Below are 23548 nucleotides of genomic sequence, written 5' to 3' on the forward strand. Positions count from 1 at the left end.
TATCCCTCTCTAGGTATTCTGTCCCTTGCTAGGTTGGTACTGTATCCCTCTCTATGTATGCTGTCCTTTGCTAGGTTGGTACTGTGTTCCTGGCTAGGTACTCTGCCACTCATTAGGTCCTATATCTCCCTTGCTAGGTTGGTACTATATCCCGCTCTAGGTATCCTGTCCCTTGCTAGGTTGGTACTATATCCCTCTCTAGGTATGCTGTCCCTTGCTAGGTTGGTACTGTATCCCTCTCTAGGTATTCTGTCCCTTGCTAGGTTGGTACTGTATCCCTATCTAGGTATGCTGTCCCTTGCTAGGTTGGTACTATATCCCGCTCTAGGTACTCTGTCCCCTGTTAGGTTGGTATTGTGTCCTCCACTTCATACATGTACTCATCCCTCATCAGGTAGGTTACCTTTTCCTCGTTAGGTACGTTTCTCCCCAAAATAATAATAACATATATTGCTTTGATTTTTAGTCATCAATTTAATGCATATATTTTTCATGAATTTTCCTAAATGTCCAAACTACAATTCATGACAAAAATTTTGCAGTGAAGAACGGACAGATTTTGCATAAAGTTTACATTAAATCTTGTAAATTTATTTATTTGTTTATTTCATTTTAGATTCGTTGCACCGTTCAAAGAGAAGAATGCGGATGGCAGTCAGTGATGGAATAGAAATGTGATTGACGTCACAGCCTCGATTTGGCTGTCTTAGGGTTTTTGTCACGATTAGTTCCAATATGAATGTTTTTCAACAGTGATATGTATATTGTACTTATATTTATTGGATGTCTAAAAGTAGCTTTGTGGGTGTGGATAGTTAGTGAACTTCTGGGGAACTTTTGTAGCTAGTGTTGACCAGCAGTGGTCCAATTTATAAATCTTCGTTTTTTTGTAAGATTGGTTAGTTGCAAACATGGTTCTATTGACCATCAGAGGTGGTTTGAGGTGTGTAGCCGTAAATTGGCCATTTGGCATTTGTCAGTTTGCAGGCAGTTCATCTTGACCGATAGGATTTTCGCTGATTTTGCTAATTTTGCTATTTTATCGCAAGGTTCTAACGGCGTCGGGTCCTGACAGCAATTGGTTCCCTGTATATATGTATTTTCGCTAATCTAAATGGATCTGCAATGACCACATATGATGGCCAGATGGTATTGTCGTGGTCAGATATACACGCGGTCAAGCTGACCACCTGGTTATGTAAAATTACCAATATACAAAATTCTGTCCATTTTGTTTTGGTCACTTTTGCGTTGGAGAATTTTTTATCCGAACAATTATGTGATCAATAAAATATCCTAATATAATTTTCGTGTTCATGTTATATTTTGTAACCGTCCTTTTAAACATATCATAGCTTCGTAAAAACGTATGAAATGTCGTACATTGAAGTGCGACTGAACTAATATTACCGACACCTCAGCCCGTATTCAGGTTTTTCAACTTGAGACATTTTTTTTTTTTATCAAATTTAAGTGCTAAATTATTATTAAACTCCTGAACCAAACTCCGGTTTCATTTATCAGGTAATAACGAAAATATTGATAAAATGACAAAATGTAAAATATAAAAATAAAAGAATATTTTAAACATACACATAGAAGGAGGGGCAGACTAAGAATTTTGACAATGGAGGTATATGTCAAGGTATGTATGATGTAAGTGATATTCAAGCTAAATATGGGCATATTTTAGGTAAAAAATGTATTGGTACTGTAAAAACACCACGTAATCTTAAATACAATGTTGGTACAGTGATAACACCTTGTAATCTCAATTTATTTATTTTTGCTCCAGGTTTCAAATTTAAATATTTAATTTTATAATAATTTATTGTACTTAAACATATGCTGGTAAATGAAAACGGGAGCATTGTCATCTCAACACGGTTTTGTTGACTTGATTAATTTGGTGTTCGCATTGTACCTGTAATAACCTATGTTTTTGTAATCTGGTAGAAGTTTATGTAGTGTTCAAGACTTTCTTTTAATAATTTATTTTAAGACTGCCTGGCATGATACTAATTGAAGAATAATTTGAAGATATGATATTACCTCTTTCGGGTTGACAATTCAGAATGAACCCCTCACATGGGGGCAATAGTTGTATGTTGTAATATGCAACTTACAATAAGATAAGAACAATTTAGCAATATTAATGAAAAGTGTCATACATAACACATAGTTCTGTTATAATTGTTTGCTGCTATCAATGTGAAATTAAACAGGAAAAATGGTTTAAAAAGTGTAATTTAAACAACCATTTAAATCAATTGTTTGCGAGATGAAGTCATAAATGTTGGAAGATGTGCGAAAGTTTGAAGTCAAAGAAAAGTAAAATGATTAAATTTCGTAGATACTTAACGCGAACTGTTCCCAAACACTGACGACATACAGATGATCCCTTTTCACGTTTTCAGTATATTCCCGGATGAAGGATGCTACACCATTCGTTTCAATCGGGAACCATCGTCCCTTTCCGTGAACGAGAAAATGTGTTTACGGAAAGTGCCGACGGTTCCAGATTGCTTTCGCTTCTGTTTTAATTATAATTCAAAATTTGTATAATCTTAAGTGTTGACTATTCAAAAAAAAAATGCATTCCGTTTGCTCTGTACATTATATGAGTCAAGTAGCGGTTGGAGAATGAAATACGTAGTGAGAATCCTAAAATGTTTTATCGGCTCTGCCGAAAGAAGGACGGGCGAACGAGTGGACGGAAGGACGCCATATCAGAATGTGTGTAAAATGTGTTTTTAATACGTGCTAGGCACAATGCAATCATGGTATACCACTTTACAAGAAAGATAGTTCTGATCTTCCAGAAAACTACATGCCAATTTCGTTATTGAGCTGTGTAGGAAAGGTTTTTGAGCGTGTCGTATATCAGCATGTGTACAATTACTTTGTTGAAATAACTTGTCGTATAAATTACAGTTTGGATTTCTTCAAAACCACTCCACTACTCATCAACTAACAAAGAACACACTGCGATTATATTTTGTGATTTTTCGAAGGCTTCGATCGGGTTTGGCACAGAGGTCTGATTTTGAAACTTGATAAATACGGAATCACGGGAAATTTATTGAAATGGTTTGAACACTACATGAAAGAAAACAATCAGTTGTTATGAGAAATGAATTTAATTGTACATCTTCTGAAAGAGCTCTCAAAGTGGGAGTCCCACAGGGTTCAGTCTTAGGGCCACTTTTATTTCTCATGTATATCAGAGACGTATATATTATTTCAGATACTTTATTATCAGTTGCTCGGCTATTCGCTGATGCTACTGCATTATCACATTCATCTGGGAACTTGACCGAATTGGAGCAAGCAAATACATTTTGATTTAGAACAACTAAAACTGGCTTTGAATCCACGGAAAACTGAATCATTATTAATCTCATTTCTGACTCTATATTATGAACCAAAATTTAATTTTGACAGAAACTCGATTCCGACAATCAATTCTCATAAGTATTTAGGAGTAAACATTATTGGGGATGCTAAATGGAGTATTCATATTGATAGCATTATAAATATAACCACGGAATTAGATCTAAGTTCGTGATAAAACTAAGAAGTATTTATCAACCCTTAGAACATTAAAATATATTTTAAGTAGGAAGAATCTAGAGAAATTATAAAATAAACTTTATCACTCTTGTTGGCCCGGATTTTAGCGCGCATGGGGTCTTGATGTGGGAGGAAACTGGAGTACCCGGAGAAAACCCAAGTGTTCGGGCAGGTGACCCCATACCTTTTCACGTCCGATCGGGGAATCGAACCCCGGCCGCCCTGGTGAAAGGTAATTGCGCTATCCACTGCGCCACCCATTAGAGAAATTATACTTGATATATGATGTTCGGCCTCTTTTAGAATATGCTTGTGAGGTTTGGGATAACTGTAACGAAAGAGACACAGAAGCTATTGAAAACATCCAGTATCAGAAGCCGCAAGAATAATCAAGTTACAGGTTTGCCAATTTTTACAAGTAAATTTCGACTATATCAAGAATTAGTTTAGTTTTCAGTTTGCATTGTATACGTCGTAGTTACCAATAATGGCATGACACGACGGGAGAGAGAGAATATGTTACTTAAATTAAACTGGCAACCCTTAAAAGAATGTAGAATGTTCAGAAAACTCAGTCTTTTTTATAATATTCAGTCAGGGAATTCACCAAACTATCTTGTGTCTCATCTTCTTCCGAAAGTGTCTGACCTGTCTGCTTATAATCTTAGAAATAGAGATGAATATCAAATTCCTCACTGTCGTCTTAGTCTAACTATATAATATACCTATAATTTATGGAATAACCTGTCTCTGCAACAAATAAATAGTACCACCTTGAAACAGTTTAAAAGTTCTATCTATCTATTATCGCGCGTCGCGTCATATAAATGAGTGATCTATAATACCCTTCGGGTCTGTTGGATTGAAATGAATTATTTAGCAGCGATTGTTTTTTTAGCGAAATTAAGCATGCTGTAAGGTCCTGCCCATCCGTCCGTTTCCCGCCTTCCCTATTTCCCTTTATTTCAAGCGTCTCTGTGACAACGATGATCCGATATAGCTTACTTCCGGTAAAGGTAAGAATAATTTCACTCACTTACGAGTTAACTTGTAGTGAGAAATTGTCGAATATACAGATAGAGTGTCAACAACCAGTGCTTGCTCTAGTGTACAAGCTCCATTGTTTCCCCAATAAATGTAAATATTGTCGTAGTATGTGTAATTTAAAGGACGAAATATTTGTAGCGGAAGTTGTGATTTGGATTGACAACGTGTAAACGAACGAATGTCAATTACTCATTTACGATAAGCCTAAGTCTGTCATAATCTGGGAATAACTTTTCAGCATAATCCATTGTTTTGAAGGCGTGCCACACTATTTGTGATATAACCAACATGATATGAAGGTGTGTGCTGAAAAGAAAAGTCTACTTCGATTTATATGACGTTTCTGTAGGCCTACTGTGTGTTATAACTTAATCAGATTCTATAATATTTTACGTGATTCAAAATAAGATGGTAGTGGCCAGTCAAAACCACAAAAATCATAGGAAAGTGCTCTGGTAATGTATTTAACAGTTTAGAAATGTAAATCATAAAGTGCTGACATAATTATATGAAATTTGTTTTAAATAGTATGGTACTTTCTAAGAACGAGTAAGACAAAGTTATTTAAAGTTCCTGGATATCCAATAAATGTAACGGAACTCAACTGGGTCGATCATGGACGTCAAGTTATAATTTATTGCCTCAATTTCTTAGAGTGTACATGTCCATGGCATCTATAGTTAAAGTTTATAGAGTCCCTGGTTCAAATCCCAGTCGAGCCATGCATTTTCCGCTCCTATTAAAATAGTGGCCTGTGACCAACCAATTATTCAAGTTCTGAGTGTAAACTTGACAAGGGAATACCAAATCTGGGTTGTAAATAGTGTTATCTTTTGGTGGCGAAGCAATGTAGCGGAACTGGACTGGGTTGATCACTAATAACTAGGTAGCTCAATTGGTTATATCCGTCTAGAGCTCTGGAGGTCCTTGGTTCAAATTCCGGTTAGCCATGCATTTTGTCCGCTTCTATTGCATAAATAAACCCTATTATCTCCGACATTTATAGAGGGGAATTGTTAATTTTATATTCTATTAAGATACATTATGGGGCACGGTAGTCTAGTGGTAGGACGCCAGGCTCGTGACAGAAGGGTTGCTGGTTCGAGGCACGGCACTGTGTCGTATCTCTGAGCAAGATACTTTACTCCACTTGTTTCAGTCTACTCAGCTGTAAATGAGTATGTGATTGGGCCGTGCTAGAGATGTTGAATGCTAGCTGTGTGTGCCTAAATGGCAGCACCGACTGTATGCTCCACAGGTAAAAAAATATAATGGCTGGTTGCTAAGGCCCTATAACAACGGATAATAATTTGTGAACCGCTTTGAGACGACCTACAAACTAGGTTGTGAAAGAGGTATATAAGAACCTCAAATTATTATTTATTATTATACTGAGTTGAAATGATTTTTATGGATTCAATATGTCATTCCCGAGATACTTAACTTTCTAGGATTGACTGGATTATAGATATGCATCACGTTATAGGGAGGCATGTATACTTCCATTATACAACGAAAAAGCAAACAAAACAATATGCAAATAAAAAAAAAATGGGTATGCTGTTCCAAGCTGAATATCTAACAACAGGGTACCTGTATACGTACTGGTCAGCAGATGTCCCTTGGTAGAATAAGATAAAATTTCAGCCATTTTCGTCCAAAGTTTTCAATGTTTTACTTGCTACTGGTTTACTTATACAGTTGGAAGTATACATAATTAATGTACCACTTGACCGCCAAATCAGTTAATCATGCAACTTTTATACTGGAAACGACATTTACCACAGCCATCTTGATCTTTGGCCGTTTGATCTCTCAAAACTTTATAAAAGATAAATGAAGTTCTGCAAGTCCCAGATATATAAATGAACTTTTAGATAATGTTTCATTTCGTAGCATTCATTTTAAAAGAGAGATTGTTATCGGCACGTATGGATACATGTAACTTCAGAATATTTCTTTTTTACCTTTAGATATGACTATCCAGAGATGATTTGTTAATGCATGGCTGGACAGAAAAATAATGGCAGATAACAACAGATTTTCTCCCCCTGCATCTCCAACATCTTCTGTGGGATCATCATTCAGCCGAGATAATGATGCGAACAGGCTGTCAAGACAGGACTCAAAAAATGACAGCAGACTCACAGCTACAGCAAAGAGACAGAAATACCTTAAACGTTTGTTTAAGTTTCGTCAGATGGACTTTGAATATGCGTTTTGGCAGATGATATATTTGTTTGTAGCGCCACAAAAAGTGTAAGCACAAATTACTAACAATTATTTTCCCATTCAGAAAAGATATCTTTAAATTACCCTTTAATCATAAAATATCCTCTCATTGGAAACAGAAATCCTCTTCCTGTGGTTAGCATAGGAAGACATTGAATTATTTTAAGCGTCCTTTCCAAAATGTAAAGTTTGGCAATGCTCATGACCATGATCAGCTGCTATGTACATGTATGTGATGCCAATTTATAATAGTAATTAAAATGTTCAAGCTAAAAACTTTGATTTTACACAACATTTTATAAAACATCATAATTTAATTTTACCCACATTGTATCAAATTTTCTTTCTTTCGTAGTTAAAAAGTCACACACAATTAACTCTGTTCATTATTTTGTCCTGCCCATGAAGATGTTCCCCATATTTTCACAAAAAGGATATGTATAATATTGTTGGTATTAGATTATTCTATTAGATAATTTATAAATATGTATTATATTTCTATAAAACGAGGTTACTGATTTAACTGTGCTTGTTAAACGATGACCAATTATTTACCCAATGCTTCATGTTTTAGGTTATTTGAGATATTTTAAGTAACTTCACATTTTTTGTCAACTTTTACAGGTACAGAAATTTTCAATACAGAAAACGTAAGTATCACTTTTACATTAATAAATAGAAGAATTGTAACAGTACTAATAGGAATGAAATAATAAGTATGATTATTTAAATTCTAGTCAAAACAACATCTTTGTTGATGTTAATACCGTACTACCCTGCCCATCTCAATTGGAGTGTCCAAATTTAGTACTTGTATTTGGTACGTCAGATACGTATATATACATGTACAACATCATATATCTAAAGTAGGCCAATGTGACTTATTTTATCTCCAAGTTAATCATTTGAACAGATTGTCTGAGCCATGAGGTTACTGCATGTACTTTATATTTGCAGCAAAACAAAATGGTGAATAGAAAAAAAACGTTTTAAACGTTTTATAATACTTCTATGTTTCAGCATAGTTTCTTTTTATTACAAGTGTTAAATAGATAAGTGTGTAGTTTTGTAAAGTAAACAAAAGAAATATCATTACCATTGCATGGGGGACTTCTGATTGTCACACATCACTTTGCTTTGTTGTGCTAGTTTTGGAAAAAGTAATTGAATGTTTCTGATGAAGCAGTCATAGATTCAGGATATTGACAGTCTGTACAAGTTAGAAGTTATAGTGCTTAGAAATTCAAAACAAACAAATACATCAACTTTCATAACAGCATTTTGGTAAATTGTTGTTTTAATCTCCATGTTCAGTGTTGTGTAAGTGAGTAGTTCAGGGATTTCAGTTGACCCTTGACATTGAGGTCAAATAACATTTTCGCTGAAATTTGAAGACTCAATTTTTTTCTCTCCTTTTAACCCAAAAAGTCAAAGGCTATTTTGGGGTATAAAAACATAACTTCAAAGTACTACTGATAACTGAATGTTCTGATGGTGCTTAATTAGGACAGTTTTGAGTTATTTTCCAGAACTTTAAACCTCATTTAAAAAAATCACAATTTTGATACTCTCATGCAGTTACCTTTCTGATTTGCATATCAGATGTTGTAATATAATGTAATATAATATAATATAATGAATGTAATATTTATAAATTACACTTCCATCTAACATTTCAGACACGAAAGACCAGTGGGCGAGAGATGACCCAGCATTTCTGGTACTGTTGAGCTTTTGGTTGATTGGTAAGTTTTTCAGGTTGTTTTGAATATAAATGCATTTTAGTATACATGTAGAAGAACGAGTGGGGGGATTAAATGTCAATTAAATTGCAGTATTTATAACAAATGATTGGAGTGAATAATACAAGAATGCAAGAATGAAAATAAAACATCAGAAAAGAAATGAAGGATAAGAGTGAACAAAGGGAATGATTCCTCCTGCATAAGGCTATAGGTTGTAAGAGGGATATGAATCTGAGGCACTTTATCCTCAGCATCCCTCCAAAAAGATGCGGGAAATTAAGTAAAATTTGAACCTAAAAAAGTATCTTGCAAAATGTTTTTTCATTAAATGCATATCACTTATTTTTTTTAAGAGATATTTTCTTATTTGCGGATATTTATTTTAATTTGTAAGGAGAGACAAAGACGCACAGAAATATTGGTGTGATATGACTATACAACTGATACATATATCATTATTTGCCATAGCTCGACAGTTCACAAACATATAACAGACTTGAATTTAATATCTAATTTAATAACTATTACTATTATCCATATGTTGTATTAAAAGCGCTTTAGAGTAATTTTACAAATTAAATAGGGCGCTATATAAATGTTGTATATTATTATTATTATTATTATCTATTGATATTATGTTTCTATTACAGCATCATCCATAGGATTTGCACTGGTATTGGGGCTTACATTTGTGGGGTTCCTCAAGTTTATACTGTGGGTTGTGTTAGTGGACTGCGTGGGAGTAGGCCTGCTTATAGCAACTTTATTCTGGTAAGATTGATGCAATTATAAAGGATTTTCCCTTATGTACAATGTAGCCTCACACATCTGTTACCTATAATGCCCATTAAGTTTTATTGAGCATTAATAAATGTATTAAATTATCCTTGATGCTGTAAGAGATACATGAAAGTTTTTATTGAAAATGGTTATTATTGAATTATCTTTCTCACTTTATTTGTCTCACCCTTGACGAAGTAGTTTTTAGCCCACCAACAGCTATGAAAATAACTAAATAAATTAAAAATAAAAATGTCTTCTTACCAAATGAGATGAAAATCGAGAACTCGAAAGGTAACTTTTTGTTAACAAAATGTTCTAATCATGGAAAAAAAACCACCTTGTTTATGTTATGTGTAGGAATAGTTTTTATTGATGAAATTATAAAGGATTTTCCCATATATATAGCCTTTACTCATTTGTTACCTATAATGCCCATTACATTTTATTTACTTAATGCTGTAAGAGATAGATGAAAGGTTTTTATTGAAAATTGTTGTTATTTAGGGGATAGTACGTTGTTTTGAGTGGCTATACTGGCGATTAGAACATGAAATTTGGGTTTGAACTCGAGAACGATGGGTCGAGAGTTTAAACCAAATTTCATGTTCTAATCGCCAGTATAGACACAAAAACAACGTACTATCACCATTCTAACACACCTTAACAAATATACTACGCTAATATGTTTAGAAACATTGTATTTCCTTGTACAAAGTACGTATTAAAATACTTTGTGACCTGAACTGGCGACGTGTCAATCTGCAGCGGACTGACCAATCGGAAAGAAGCTTTCAAAAGTCGGTCATTTGGCCCCGCCCATACTGGCGAGCGCTCGATCTGTATGTTGACGAGGCAGAATATTTGGATTGTTCGTGAACGTCCTGCTACCAAAGTTTCTACGACACATTTGGATTGATATCGACCAATTTCTTACATTTCCATGTCGGTATGCATACCAATCTGTGCTTATCGACAAAATCGGCGATTATTTGTATAGATTTGTGAAGAGTTTTGTGTAAATAAATGCATACGACACATGTGAAATGTTTCATTTGATTTGGGACCTAACTTTAAAATATGCCTTCACACGGATGGAATGAACGTTTCAGTAATGAGTACTTTTTAATTCATTCAACAAATACATTTCATCGGTCGTTTACTTTCTGTTCTGTTGCCTGCTAGCCTTATCAGCGGGATTTCGATAAGAGGCGAGCTTGGCACCATATTGTTTAGGTTTGAAACGGGGCGTGGCTTAAGTGCGATGGGAGGAGCTTAACACGATTGATCATGATTCCATCGCAGATTAGAACATGGTCCGTATCCAATCAAAACACGCGTTGCAAACGAATCGTGTTAGAATACATTATCTCCCTCACTTTTTTGTCTCGTCCGTGATGAAGTAACGGAAGCGCGACTAAGGTGTTGCTTTTCCAGAGACGGTGGCAGCGTCAACATTAAGTTTTTTGCGTTTAACTTTGTTTCACTGAAAGTAGAAGTGCTAAACCAACTAAACTTCGACTATAGATGCATTTTAGGTAGTACATCTCAACCCATGCATCAAATGCTGGATGCGCTCTACCATTCATGGTCCGTTGACTTTGTCAGCATCTTCATCACCATTAAGTTTTTGCATTTTAGTAAGTTTCTCTGATATGTGCATTGATGGTCAGCGCGGGGCACAGGCGAGACATATCAATCCGAATGGCTTGTATTGAATTTAGAGTAGAGCATGCTTCATTGTATGGTAAAACTGGAATTTGGATCAAAAGTTTTCAACAAACTAGGTGTCATATCCTGAGATTAAGTTTTTGTTGGTCTATATAACTGGTTGATACGTATACACATAAGTACTGTAGAAATCGTTTAGCCATGATTCCCTATTTGTATATATGTACGTTGGAACCTTGGATACATTATTTTGTGTGTACAGAGGAATCTTGTATGGTTATTGGACGCTTTTATTTGCTACATATGTAGCACAGTGGATGGTTTAATTATGTTCAACGTCCTATTCCGCTAAGGTCATTTAAGGACGTGCCTCCATGTGTGTAGTGTATGCATGTTTGTGTGTGTGTGTGTGTGCAGGAGGCTGGGTTTGTTGGTGTGCTTGCCTCCTTGTGATAGCACGGATCTGATGCAGACTTTATAGTGCTATCTCACTGAAATGCCATGCCGAAGGCACCAAGCACTGCAGTCCGCCCGGTCACATTATACTGACAACGGGTGAACCCGTGGAATTTGGTTAATATGTATATAGATATATTTTGTGTGTACATGTACATTGTGAAGTAGAAGCCTTATTAAAGATTTTTGGGTTTGTATGTACCTTTGAACCGTGATCATGTAGGTGCTGATTGATGTGTGCAGTTGATCATTAATGTTAGTTTGGTAAGTTTCTTTTTGTATAATGGAATTTATGAAGCTCTCCAGGCAAAGTTGTGCAACATTCCCCGTAACAATTAAAACATGTTGGTCTTGTTACTTGATTATCATAATTCTTCACGATTACAGTATAATTGAATTAAATTATTCGCTGATTTTTTTCACCTGGACGATTTATTTGACAGGTTTATCACCAATAAGTATATGATCCTTGCTCCTCCCCGGGGACAAGACGTAGAGTGGGGATACGCATTTGACGTCCATCTTAATGCCTTCTTCCCTCTCCTTATGATACTGCACCTGTTTCAGCTGATTTTCCTTCTCCGTAAGTAAAATGTAATCCTTCTCCATAGGTAAAATGATATCCTTTGTTCAAAAGTGAGGCAGTGTTAGTTTTCTGTAAATGAACTTTAATATATTTTTCTTGTGCGTCAATAAAAGTTAAATGTTAATTCTTACTCGTGTGGATAAAGTGTTATTCAGAAGTATAAAGTCAAGCTACTCGCACTAAAGACATGATTTTAACGTTTTTATTAAAGTATTGATATTTCTGTCGAGATAAATTACTCTCTGTTTATGTATTACTGGTACATATAAGTAATGTGTATTTCTTATTGTCGAGATAAATTACTCTCTGTTTATGTATTACTGGTACATATTAATAATGTGTATTTCTTATTGTCGAGATAATCTACTCTCTGTTTATGTATTACTGGTACATATAAAGAATGTGTATTTCTTATTGTCGAGATAAACTACTCTATGTTTATGTATTACTGGTACATATAAATAATGTTTATTTCTTATTGTCGAGATAAACTACTCTATGTTTATGTATTACTGGTACATATAAATAATGAGTATTTCTTATTGTCGAGATAAATTACTCTCTGTTTATGTATTACTGGTACATATTAATAATGTGTATTTCTTATTGTCGAGATAAACTTCTCTCTGTTTATGTATTACTGGTACATATAAGTAATGTGTATTTCTTATTGTCGAGATAAATTACTCTATGTTTATGTATATTCTTATTGTCGAGATAAACTACTCTTTGTTTATGTATTACTGGTACATATAAATAATGGGTATTTCTTATTGTCGAGATAAACTACTCTCTGTTTATGGATTACTGGTACATATAAATAATGTGTATTTCTTATTGTCGAGATAAACTGCTCTCTGTTTATGTATTACTGGTACATATAAATAATGGGTATTTCTTATTGTCGAGATAAACTACTCTATGTTTATGTATTACTGGTACATATAAATAATGTGTATTTCTTATTGTCGAGATAAACTACTCTATGTTTATGTATTACTGGTACATATAAATAATGGGTATTTCTTATTGTCGAGATAAACTACTCTATGTTTATGTATTACTGGTACATATAAATAATGTGTATTTCTTATTGTCGAGATAAACTTCTCTCTGTTTATGTATTACTGGTACATATTAATAATGTGTATTTCTTATTGTCGAGATAATCTACTCTCTGTTTATGTATTACTGGTACATATTAATAATGTGTATTTCTTATTGTCGAGATAATCTACTCTCTGTTTATGTATTACTGGTACATATTAATAATGTGTATTTCTTATTGTCGAGATAAATTACTCTATGTTTATGTATATTCTTATTGTCGAGATAAACTACTCTCTGTTTATGTATTACTGGTTCATATAAATAATGTGTATTTCTTATTGTCGAGAAAAACTACGCTCTGTTTATGTATTACTGGTACATATAAGTAATGTGTATTTCTTATTGTCGAGATAAATTACTCTCTGTTTATGTATTACTGGTACATATAAATAATGTGTATTTCTTACTACATGTTTAGGCTGTATATATTTAACATTTATGCCGAAAAATTTCCTTTGAAATACTGTGTAAGGTTATGAAATGTTAATATAAAAAAGTTACAGGTATATTATGTAATCCAAATCTATTGATGTTTTAGTTCGGTGATCCACTTAGTTATACAAATTTCAAATTTTGAGATATTAACATGTTAAGTCTATATTTAACATCTATGCCGAAAAATTTCCTTTGAATTACTGTATAATATAAAAAAATTACTGATGTTGTATATAATGTAATCCAAATCTATTGATGTTTTAGTTCAGTGATCCACTTACGTAGTTATACAAATTTCAAATTTGGAGATATTTACACTCATTTATGAATAAACTCTGTGTCTGACTGCAGAGTTTTACAGGATTAAGTTTCCGAGTTTTGACACATGTATATAATCATTGTTATTTTATTTTCAGCTTTAATTAACCAGGACCACTTCATAGGGTTACTCATTGGGAACACGTTCTGGCTGGTGGCCATATTTTACTACATCTACATCACATTTTTAGGTTACAGTGGTGAGTGTCAACATTCTGTGTGATTATGTAAAAGTAGCTCCCAGCTTATTTCTCAATATATCTTGTATATCTCGGCAGGTCTTATAATTTATCAAATATACAAAATTCACAAGAATAAAGAGTTAATTATATAACTGGTATTCTGTTTGAAAACACTAATATCATGCAACAGCTGCTTTAAAGAAATGTACATGTATGTATTTTATAATTTATGGACCAGTATATATGGGGTAGTTGTGCTCAAAAATTTTCCCTTTATCAGCTATGCGTTACAATCCAAATCCATCTAGCCCTTCTCATGTAATTGATTTGCATGATATTTGTACTTAAATTCTCTGTCATGATAATTTTTGCCCTTATTACCTAAGATGAACAAGGCAATAGGGAAGCTGCAGCAATTTTCTGGTATGCAGTATCGGCTTTTCTGAAGAACTAGGGCTGTTAATTTTTTTTTATTTCTGTCCGAAGGTGTACAAGTAATATTTGACTCTGAAAATACCAGACCGTACAAGGTTGATTTGGTCTTGCACCATAAGTCATGGTTAATGAAAAACAAGGTCTTTTATTTTTATTTTCGTTGAAGGTTGTTTACAATTTCTTTTTGAAAAAAAACCCCTTTATTTTGTTAAAGATTGATTAAGTTCCCTTTGCCTAGAAATTTTTGACTAAAAATGTCTTTTATGATCTATTGGACTTCGTTTACTTCCCTTTGACTAGATATCATGTGATACATTATACTGACATTATTGTAACATCATTGTTAATTATTGTTTGCTTTGTTTCAGCGCTCCCGTTTTTAAGAAATACACGGACATTGTTATTCCCCCTTACAGGAGTAATATTATTGTACATTCTCTCTCTCGTGATTGGCTGGAACTTCAGTCGAGGGCTTTGTAACTTCTACCACTACCGGGTCACATAGGCCTCACAGCGCCACCTGTTGGGAGTATTGTGAATACAGTGTCTCGGTGTCATACATCGGATGGGATTACGTTGAGACATTATATAGCAAGGAGATAAAAATGCTTTTTATCAAATCAAGATTAGTTATTTCATCAACATTATATAGCATTTAAGAGTCTATTTATTTTTGAGTGCAGTGTGACAAGAATGGATGCTTTCAGTATTTATATGCTATTGTGTGTTTCTGGTGACCAAGTTCAGTATCTAAATTAATTCTGCAAAATGCAGCCTAATGGAGTCTTAGATAATCCCAAGACTAAAAAGATACAATAGATAGATGTATTCATAAGCACATACCGGGTATGTAGTTACAGGTGTGGAATCTTTTATGTGTCGCAAAGTTTTCACAGATTCAGATTTAAATAATTATGTTCTTCATTTGACATTTGTTTATATATCATCAACATGTCGTTAGATAACCACACAACATACCCCGGAATGACCACTTTCTGTCACTGACCAGCTGGATAACAGTATTATTAATTGGTTGGAGCTAGTTAATAATAATAACAATAACTTAAGGTTCTTATATACCGCTTTATCACAACCTAGTTTGTAGGTCGTCTGAAAGTGGTTCACATATTATTGTCTGTGGCTAAGCATTATCGTCTTAAGACAAGTTAGAAACAGATAGTGTGGTCATTCTGTGACAAAACGTTGAGGTTGTTACAGAAGCTGTATTCTTTTCGTATGTGAGTTGATATTGATGACCTTACTGTGTCATTTCTCTGTTACATGTAAATATCATCAAACTATATGGGATATGTTTGCATTCACATGTTTCCCAGCTGAACTGTAAATGCAAGTACAAGAAATATATATTTGTGTTTGGGTCTAACTAAGTGTCACACAAAGTAGCAGACCACAACAGCTTACATTGTTTAAATATGTGTATATAATGAATGATTTGATAACATAAAACTTCAAAGAGAAAATAGATCCATACATATTTGTTTCACGTTATATATAGTACTATGTATGTTTGAATATGAAAAGCAGTTTTGTTTTATAGACAATATCATTATAGGTAGTTATCATTTATTGTGCTTTTATGTTTATTAATTTTTGTTTTTTTGTTGTTTTGTTTTTGTCATTAATTTATTTACCAAATACATAAGATGTTTTCTTTCTTTCTTCTAAAGATAGGATTCTAGGCATCCAATCCAAAATTACAACAAAATTGAAAACAAGTCACAATCATCACATAATCTTATAAAATAAAATACTTTATTAATGTTGATTTACATACAATGTATATATGTTTATATATGATATGTGAAGTATTCATCATTGGGTTTAAACTATGTTAAAGGCAAACAATTTCATGCTACAAAAATCTGTAAGTGATAAATACACAATGTATCATATAACAGGTAAAGGAATACTTGCTTGTTGAATTGAAAACAGTCAAAAGTTTTGTCCCATGGAGGAATGATTTGCAGGCCCTTTCAAAATATAAACGTGAATAGAACTGTTAGTGAAGTAATAGGTTTCCTTATATAAAGAAGAGTAAAGTTATACTTCTCATGTCCATTTTAAAGTTACTCATATGATGTACTATTTTTTAGAAGTGATGTAAAGGCTGCATTCTGACGCCACATTTACAACACTTGTACTCGCTGTATGTACAATTGTTAATTTTTCGTGGGCAAGAGTAGCCTTACTTATAGAATCATTGGTAGCAATTACAGTCTAGAAAAGCTAGAATGTGTTTTACTGTAAACTTGAGTGTGACATGATTCATTTATCGCTGAACAGTAAATTTAGTTTGTGAAGGCGGAATATGTTTCGAACATTTTTTTGTGTGTGTGATATTTTATAGCTGTAATAGAGGTCATTTATTTTTCAATGCCTCCGGTAGGAGTCGAACCCGGGACCTCTGGCTTACTAGTCTTACGCTCTACCGAATGAGCTAAAGAGAATTTCTCTTTTGCTCACTCGGAAGAGCGTAAGAGAAGTAAGCCAGAGGTTGCGGGCTTGACTTCTAGCAGAGGCATTGAAAAAATGATGACCTCCGTTACATAGTATAAACGTAGAAGGTAGTATGACTTCTTCCGCTAGTCAGTAAGACAGGCGGTAACATGATACTCCAAATGAGAATTGGACTGTATCGATAAAAACAAATCGTCATAATGGACTGAAAAAATGCATTGTCCGCGACAATTATGTTCTGATCATACTGGTGAATAAATGTGATCAAGAGCGAATGATAAATGTGTCTTTGAAATTATACACGGTATGCAAGAACCAAGATGGATGTATTTTATACTACCCTTATGTAATTATTGTATATGACTACAAAGTGTAAGGGTTTCTGAATGTTTTAAGTGTTAGTATATATACATGTCATACTTTCTCTTTAAACAGTTTGTAAATATGTAAATGATCAGCAATGTAATGTAAAGAGGGTCAAAACTTTTATCACTCAAAATAAAACTGAAGTAAAAATGTTCATAGTCTTTCTTCAATTTTATATTAGAAATAATAATGTTTCAAGGAATCGTATTAAAACGAGACAGTATATATTTCATACGTTGTAGTGAAAAAGGTACGTACATGGTCTTTTAATAACCGATGTTAGATTACATCACTTCTAACTCCAGTATATTTCATATCAATGTTTACCATAAAAACAACAAAAACATCTTCATTCATAGCACATACAATAATGTGAGAGGTACATGTATAATTACAGATTGTTAATTTGTAAAAAAAAAAAAATGATATCACTTGTACATACATTTCTGTTTATATTTACAATCACTACATATTGTACCATTTTGAATACATAATAATACACAACGCAGTTTCATATAAATTTGTAAAGCATATAAGTAAACAGATAAAAATTGGCAAAACATTTTGAACTTCATATTCCGATATTATTGGTACAGTTGCTTCATTGGTGGTGTATACACTAATAACATATATATACTAGTATAACCATGTTCATTGCATAAGTAGTACATGTAAATCTGTTTAGTCAAGAAATTTTATTTTATTCAAACTGTTACAACTATATATTGATTTAAAGAATATCAACGTATAGATTATGAAATTACCCTTGTTCTATGGCTTACAATCGCCATGCAATAAATTCCTTAAATACGAATGTTACCATATGCAAAATACCAACATGTACCCATATATAAGGGACATATTGGTGACTTTGATGAGCCAGCGTCGGCAACAAAGTTGAGTCGCCTGTAATGTACAAATGTGCACAAGCTGGATCACATTCTGCTTCAATTTTGTGTTAACGAGACTTCAAAAAACATAAGACATTACAACTACAAAAATAAAATAAACTTAGCTTAAAAACAATCAAACATTTTTGTTGTTTGGGATAAACACATAATTTTTGGAAGCATAAATTATTGGTTCGAAATTTAAGCTGACCGTAAGTGACCGGTAGTTGAATATGCTTTTACCATGTTATATACTTGCAGTACTATTGATTTGTCCTGTGGATTGTTTTCACTACATTACGGGGATAATTCTGGGTCATGGTAACGCATATTAGTTCTATGTACTACCTGGAGGATTTCAATATATCCGGATTTGGCTGTATTAATATTATATTATTTATATTATATGTTGAGAATTCACACACATTATGAGTTATCTGTAATGTAACATTTATCCTGATTTATTTCACTCAATAGTGCTCTGCTTCGGTAGGTCAATTTACTATTAACTATAAAACACACCAGACTTGGAATTATAATTCACATCCCAACCTAACCGCTTAACAAATCTGATTTTGTAGAATAAGAGACATTGTTTGGCACCCTTTCACATTATTATACCAGTTCTTGGTGCTTTTTACAGAATAATAACTACTTTCGTCTGTTGGCCCGGTATCTTATAAATATTCTAAGGCGATAGTGTCCTTTAAACTATATAGTACATGTGTTGGTTTTTTTGGTCATGTATCAAGCTTTTCAGTCCATAACACCCTGCTGGTGTAGTCAGCAAAATACTCGAGAATCCGAAGTATCGTGCTTTAAATTCAATTTCCCGGATGTTTTGTGCTTAAGAACTGGGACCGTATTCATGAAACCGTTTTTCGTGCTCAAGCATGGATTTTGTGTTCAAATCAACTTTCTGGTTACTCACTTAAATCATATCAAACGATCAAAAAGTCAAAAATGTATTTGGCTTCAAGAATCTTCAAACTGTTTTCCAAATCATTGACAAAATATTATTTCATTTTTAAATTATAAACGGAACAAGAAATTAGGCTTGAGCACAAAATCCATGATTGAGCATGAGAACGGTTTCATGAATACGGGCCCTGGTCTTTTTAAGATGGCGACCGTTACAGACAGCAGAGGGTATGTGACCATTTCAAACCGGAAAAGCCGTTGTTCGTAACATGATCTGAGAACGGCATGTGGCTACGTGAACCGGGAAGTGTGCAAAAATCACTTTTCGCCATTTAGAAACCATAAAATACTTAAAAAAATACTTACAAACCAATCACAAAGTTGGTTAAAGCATTGATTTTACCAGCAAGGTGTGGAACGCGGTTTAAATAGGGTCCTTTCTTATTATATGGTCATTTTGGAAGAGTTCCTTCATCAGTCGCGACCCCCTGATAGGAGAATTGTACACGTACAACATATGGGTTATTTATGATTAAAACCCTATACAATTAGAGAAAACCAAACAGCCGTTTGTGTATGTCAAAGATTGGTCTTAAAGAATATTTTTTGCACATTTCCCGGTTTAAGACGCTACATGCCGTGCTCAGATCATGTTTAGAAACAACATGTTTGAAATGGACACCTACCTTCTACTGTCTGTAACGACTGCCACTTCAAAATAGTGAAGACTATAGACCCAGAGTGCATTGTATCATACAGACTGTAATCGGGAACATGGAGCTTAATTTCCCAATAACTCATACAAACTCACCATAATAAAGTTGTTTTTCCTGTCATCGATCATTTCGATTCCCAGCACTATTGTATGTTGACTGTTATAAAATGTCGATATACGTGTAATGTACTTGGTAGCCAGCAATAATGAATTAAGTTAGAGTTTATTACATTTGGTTACCTTGGGCGTTATTGTTGAATTCAAAGCTCTGTAACATGATCGTACTCGTCTTCTTGAACAACAGAACGCCTGTGTCCTTTATTTACACTGCCGATGTGATCATATTCATCAACCGCGAGCGTATGGTCATAGTCTCCTTCATGTGAATGTGATATCTCTCTTTTTACTCTCGCGCTTGGCAAATGGTCGTATTGTGCTTCTGTGTAATACTTATTCTGACCGTTCCTAGGTCTGTCGGAATTCAAGGTGTGCCATTGGCCATTTCCTCCTGTATTGTCATAGTTACCCTCGCTTGAAGGATGATCGTGGTACGTGTTCCTATTTTTCGGAGCCGTGTTGTTATTACATCCCTTACCTGTGTCATTTCTACCCGTTCCACCCCATACACGTTCTCCACTTCCGGTATGATCATAGTTCGACTCTTCGGCTGTTGTGACTAACTCCGTTCCCATGTGGTCATACATGTCGGTATTTCGAACAATATGGTCATATTCTGCTCCAGAAAATAATAAACTTTCATTCTTTTGTGAGAAGTTGTTATACGCACTTCCATCCTGGTCAGTTTGTGAACTGACCAGTTGATGTCCCACGTGGTCATACCTGCTGTTGTAAAACGCCTCAGCCGGCCTCCCGTGGTTGTGCGTTAACTCCCGATTTTTGTGTGTGTCTAGATGGTCGTAGTCTCCAAGTCCAGCACTTCCCTCTGTATCATCGGAAAGTACATTGGAGAGGATTCTATTCTCAGAAGTATGGTCATTATTGTCTTTAATCATCGTTTTACTTGTAATCTGTTGTGTATTTGTTGGTTTTCCAGCATACGATTTAGGGACATCTTTCTTGGAATTGTTGGATCTGTGTCGTTGTCGCCTTCTGTAGAACATCACCAACATGAATAGCACTAGGATGAGCGCTACCGCACCCCCGGTTCCAAAGCCTACCGCAAGTGTGGGGAACTCAGAGGACGATTTCCGGTTGGCATTTGCTTTTGGTGGGCCTCTTTCTGTCGATAATGTAGTAGTAGTAGTAGTAGTAGTAGTAGTAGTAGTTTCAGTGTTGTCAGTTGTATGGATACTAGGGTCAACAAAACCTGAAGACGGATTGTCACATTTTGTTATCGCCTGTGTTGCAGCGTCATCTGGTGAAGACGTTACAGTTGACGACTTGGTCGCATGCTCTTTTGGCAAGCTATGTGTTTGACTTGAAGTCGAAGGATACCCAGTCACCGAAGAATGGGTTGTGCTTTGGAAAGTTGCAACATGCGTACTTGTTAGCTCCGTTGTCTGATTGGTTGAAGTGGTGGCTGTTTGGTTTATGCATAGAGAAGGCAATGACTGTGAACAGTTTTGTTTGATTATCTTATGACCATGATGAGTTATGTTTATTGCTATGCATGTTAGTTGTGTTAATTCTATACTAAATAACCCTATCCACAACGTCTTATCGTAGTTGATGTTTTCGTTACGTACGTTTTCCACTCCAATGAAATTAAATCCCCTGGAACAATTTGTTACAGCTCCTGTCCAGTTGGTTTTCTGGCCAGGCGAGAATGATGGTACATTTTGGTTATCAGTGCACAGAACAGGCATTTGTTGACTGCAATTTTGCACCTTATATACAAAAATATTTCCAGAAACTTTTGTTGACATACAATTTCCCGATTCATTTGTTAAAATATTGGTTTTCTCATAACCACACACACACTTGGTGTTATTATTCCCATTAGAGCCACATAGTCTATTGTTGTGTTTAACACACATGCCTCCCTGGCATCGAGAGTCACTTGTTACGTTTACATACTCACTACAGTAACATTCTGTAGAGGTTAAGAACACCTTTTCGGAATCACATTCCTGCAGACAGAAAATAACGGGGTCCTCGTAACCAGCAACCGGAAAATGTCTACTTCTAATAGAAGTTATTGTCAAATTATAACAGCCAGTCATATTGATCCAGACTCTACGAGTGGAACACATAGTTTGATTAACCCAAGCTAGAGTCGGTACATTAGGAACTGTATAATTTAAAGTTACATTTCCACATGGCTTCGCAAGATTGCAGTTGTTGTCTTGATGTGAAGCGGCCCAAGTCCGTGTTTCTGTTGACACATATACATCCACAGCTGAACAGCAGATAGTCAACATCTTTGTCAGTGAAAGAAGTTGAAAAATGGACACGGCAGTATGCATGTTATTTGTATCAAACCGAATAAGAATTTCAACACAAACTTAGTACTATATAGTGTGTTGTCAAGAATGTGTATAATCTAGATCTAAAAAGATAAACATTGTTTGCACAACGTGCATTAACAGACCCACGTGATCTGATTTATTTTCTGCGATAAGACATATCTTCCTGGTCAGAGGAAAAATGTTTGAATATGACATGACAGCAAGGTATTGATTTGTACGGTAAGCATGATACAAATAGAAACACATATTTCATATCTGGATAAACAAACTTTTTAGATATGGAACCAGTAATGATTTTTAATGATTAAGCATTGCATATGTATTGAAATTACTAAGTAATGCTTTCTTTGTCTCAAACACAAACATCCATTGATCATGATAACAGAAACAAAATGTTGCATACTAAACTATAGGAATATAAAGTAAGAAAGTACATGATTAAATATCACACCATTAAAGTGGAGATGTCGCCCGCCCCGCTGGAAGCAGTGTTAATTTTCAGATTTTGGACGCTTTGTGACATCAAATAATCACTAGAAATACAAAAGACTGAGGCACATATTTTAAGATGAGAAAGTCTATGCAGAAACTCGAACGACTATAATATGTTCTGCGCAATATGGCCTTATAACAATCAAGGAGGAAAAGATTAAGGTATATGACTGACACCCAAGCTGAATAATGATGTATATATTTATGGCCATCCCGACCATCAAGAGAGTGTTAAAGTTCAATGATTTTGAAATTATGTCAGTTATTGCTGAACAGACGAATCATCTCGCGCATATATTCTTTCCACTGTAAATCACTCCATTATCGATATAATTTTTCCAAATGTTACTTGCAACTTTTTGTTTTCGTGGAAAAAAACCCAATAGCTACATGGCCCTTGATGCTCATACTTTTTACCTCGTAATGGACATACATAACGATGTAACACGAAAATATATGGCTCACTTAATAAATGTGATTTACCGTAATAATCAGGGTGTAACTTTTATCTAACGTCTACCTTAACAAAATACAGAAGAAGAAAAAGAAAACCTCTGATAACAACGGACACCTCATTCATAATTTCAATGATTGAATGAGTTGATATCATATGGGACACATGTACTGACCAACGTAAACATTTAATATATATTAATATGTACTTCAGGCGACTTGAATAGTATGACT

The 23548-nt window shown here is 34.4% G+C and overlaps 2 protein-coding genes across 5 annotated transcripts in view; both read left to right on the forward strand.

Moving 5' to 3' along the window:
• The window catches only part of LOC110458984, a 15191-nt gene extending 13896 nt beyond the window's left edge, over positions 1-1295 (forward strand). For both annotated transcript variants that reach the window (XM_021510999.1, XM_021511000.1), the window contains one exon: positions 617-1295. The gene's annotated coding sequence lies outside the window, so the exon portion shown is untranslated. The remainder of the gene's footprint in view (positions 1-616) is intronic.
• Positions 1296-4548: 3253 nt separating this feature from the next.
• Positions 4549-17567, forward strand: LOC110458982 (protein unc-50 homolog). Of its 3 annotated transcripts, none has more exons than XM_021510995.1 (8): positions 4549-4589; positions 6594-6879; positions 7477-7502; positions 8532-8597; positions 9248-9368; positions 11948-12087; positions 14052-14153; positions 14939-17567. In XM_021510995.1, the coding sequence occupies exons 2-8, from the start codon at positions 6644-6646 to the stop codon at positions 15073-15075; spliced, it is 828 nt and encodes a 275-aa protein (XP_021366670.1). In that variant the 5' UTR covers positions 4549-4589; positions 6594-6643; the 3' UTR covers positions 15076-17567. The 3 variants fall into 3 exon arrangements, with proteins under 3 accessions (XP_021366670.1, XP_021366671.1, XP_021366672.1); XM_021510996.1 differs by lacking the exon at positions 4549-4589 and adding an exon at positions 4600-4710; XM_021510997.1 differs by lacking the exon at positions 4549-4589 and adding an exon at positions 4761-4919.
• Positions 17568-23548: the final 5981 nt, after the last annotated feature.

This window comes from Mizuhopecten yessoensis, unplaced genomic scaffold (assembly GCF_002113885.1).
Source record: "Mizuhopecten yessoensis strain PY_sf001 unplaced genomic scaffold, ASM211388v2 scaffold9891, whole genome shotgun sequence".
Lineage (NCBI taxonomy): Eukaryota > Metazoa > Mollusca > Bivalvia > Pectinida > Pectinidae > Mizuhopecten > Mizuhopecten yessoensis.

What these genes read in the sequence shown, in the direction of transcription:
- LOC110458982 (XM_021510995.1), top strand. Translation starts at nt 6,644, where the DNA reads ATGGCAGATAACAACAGATTTTCTCCCCCTGCATCTCCAACATCTTCT. An exon ending in TTTGTAGCGCCACAAAAAGT is followed by an intron (nt 6,880 to 7,476) that starts GTAAGCACAAAT and finishes CAACTTTTACAG; the next exon opens with GTACAGAAATTTTCAATACA. An exon ending in AAATTTTCAATACAGAAAAC is followed by an intron (nt 7,503 to 8,531) that starts GTAAGTATCACT and finishes CTAACATTTCAG; the next exon opens with ACACGAAAGACCAGTGGGCG.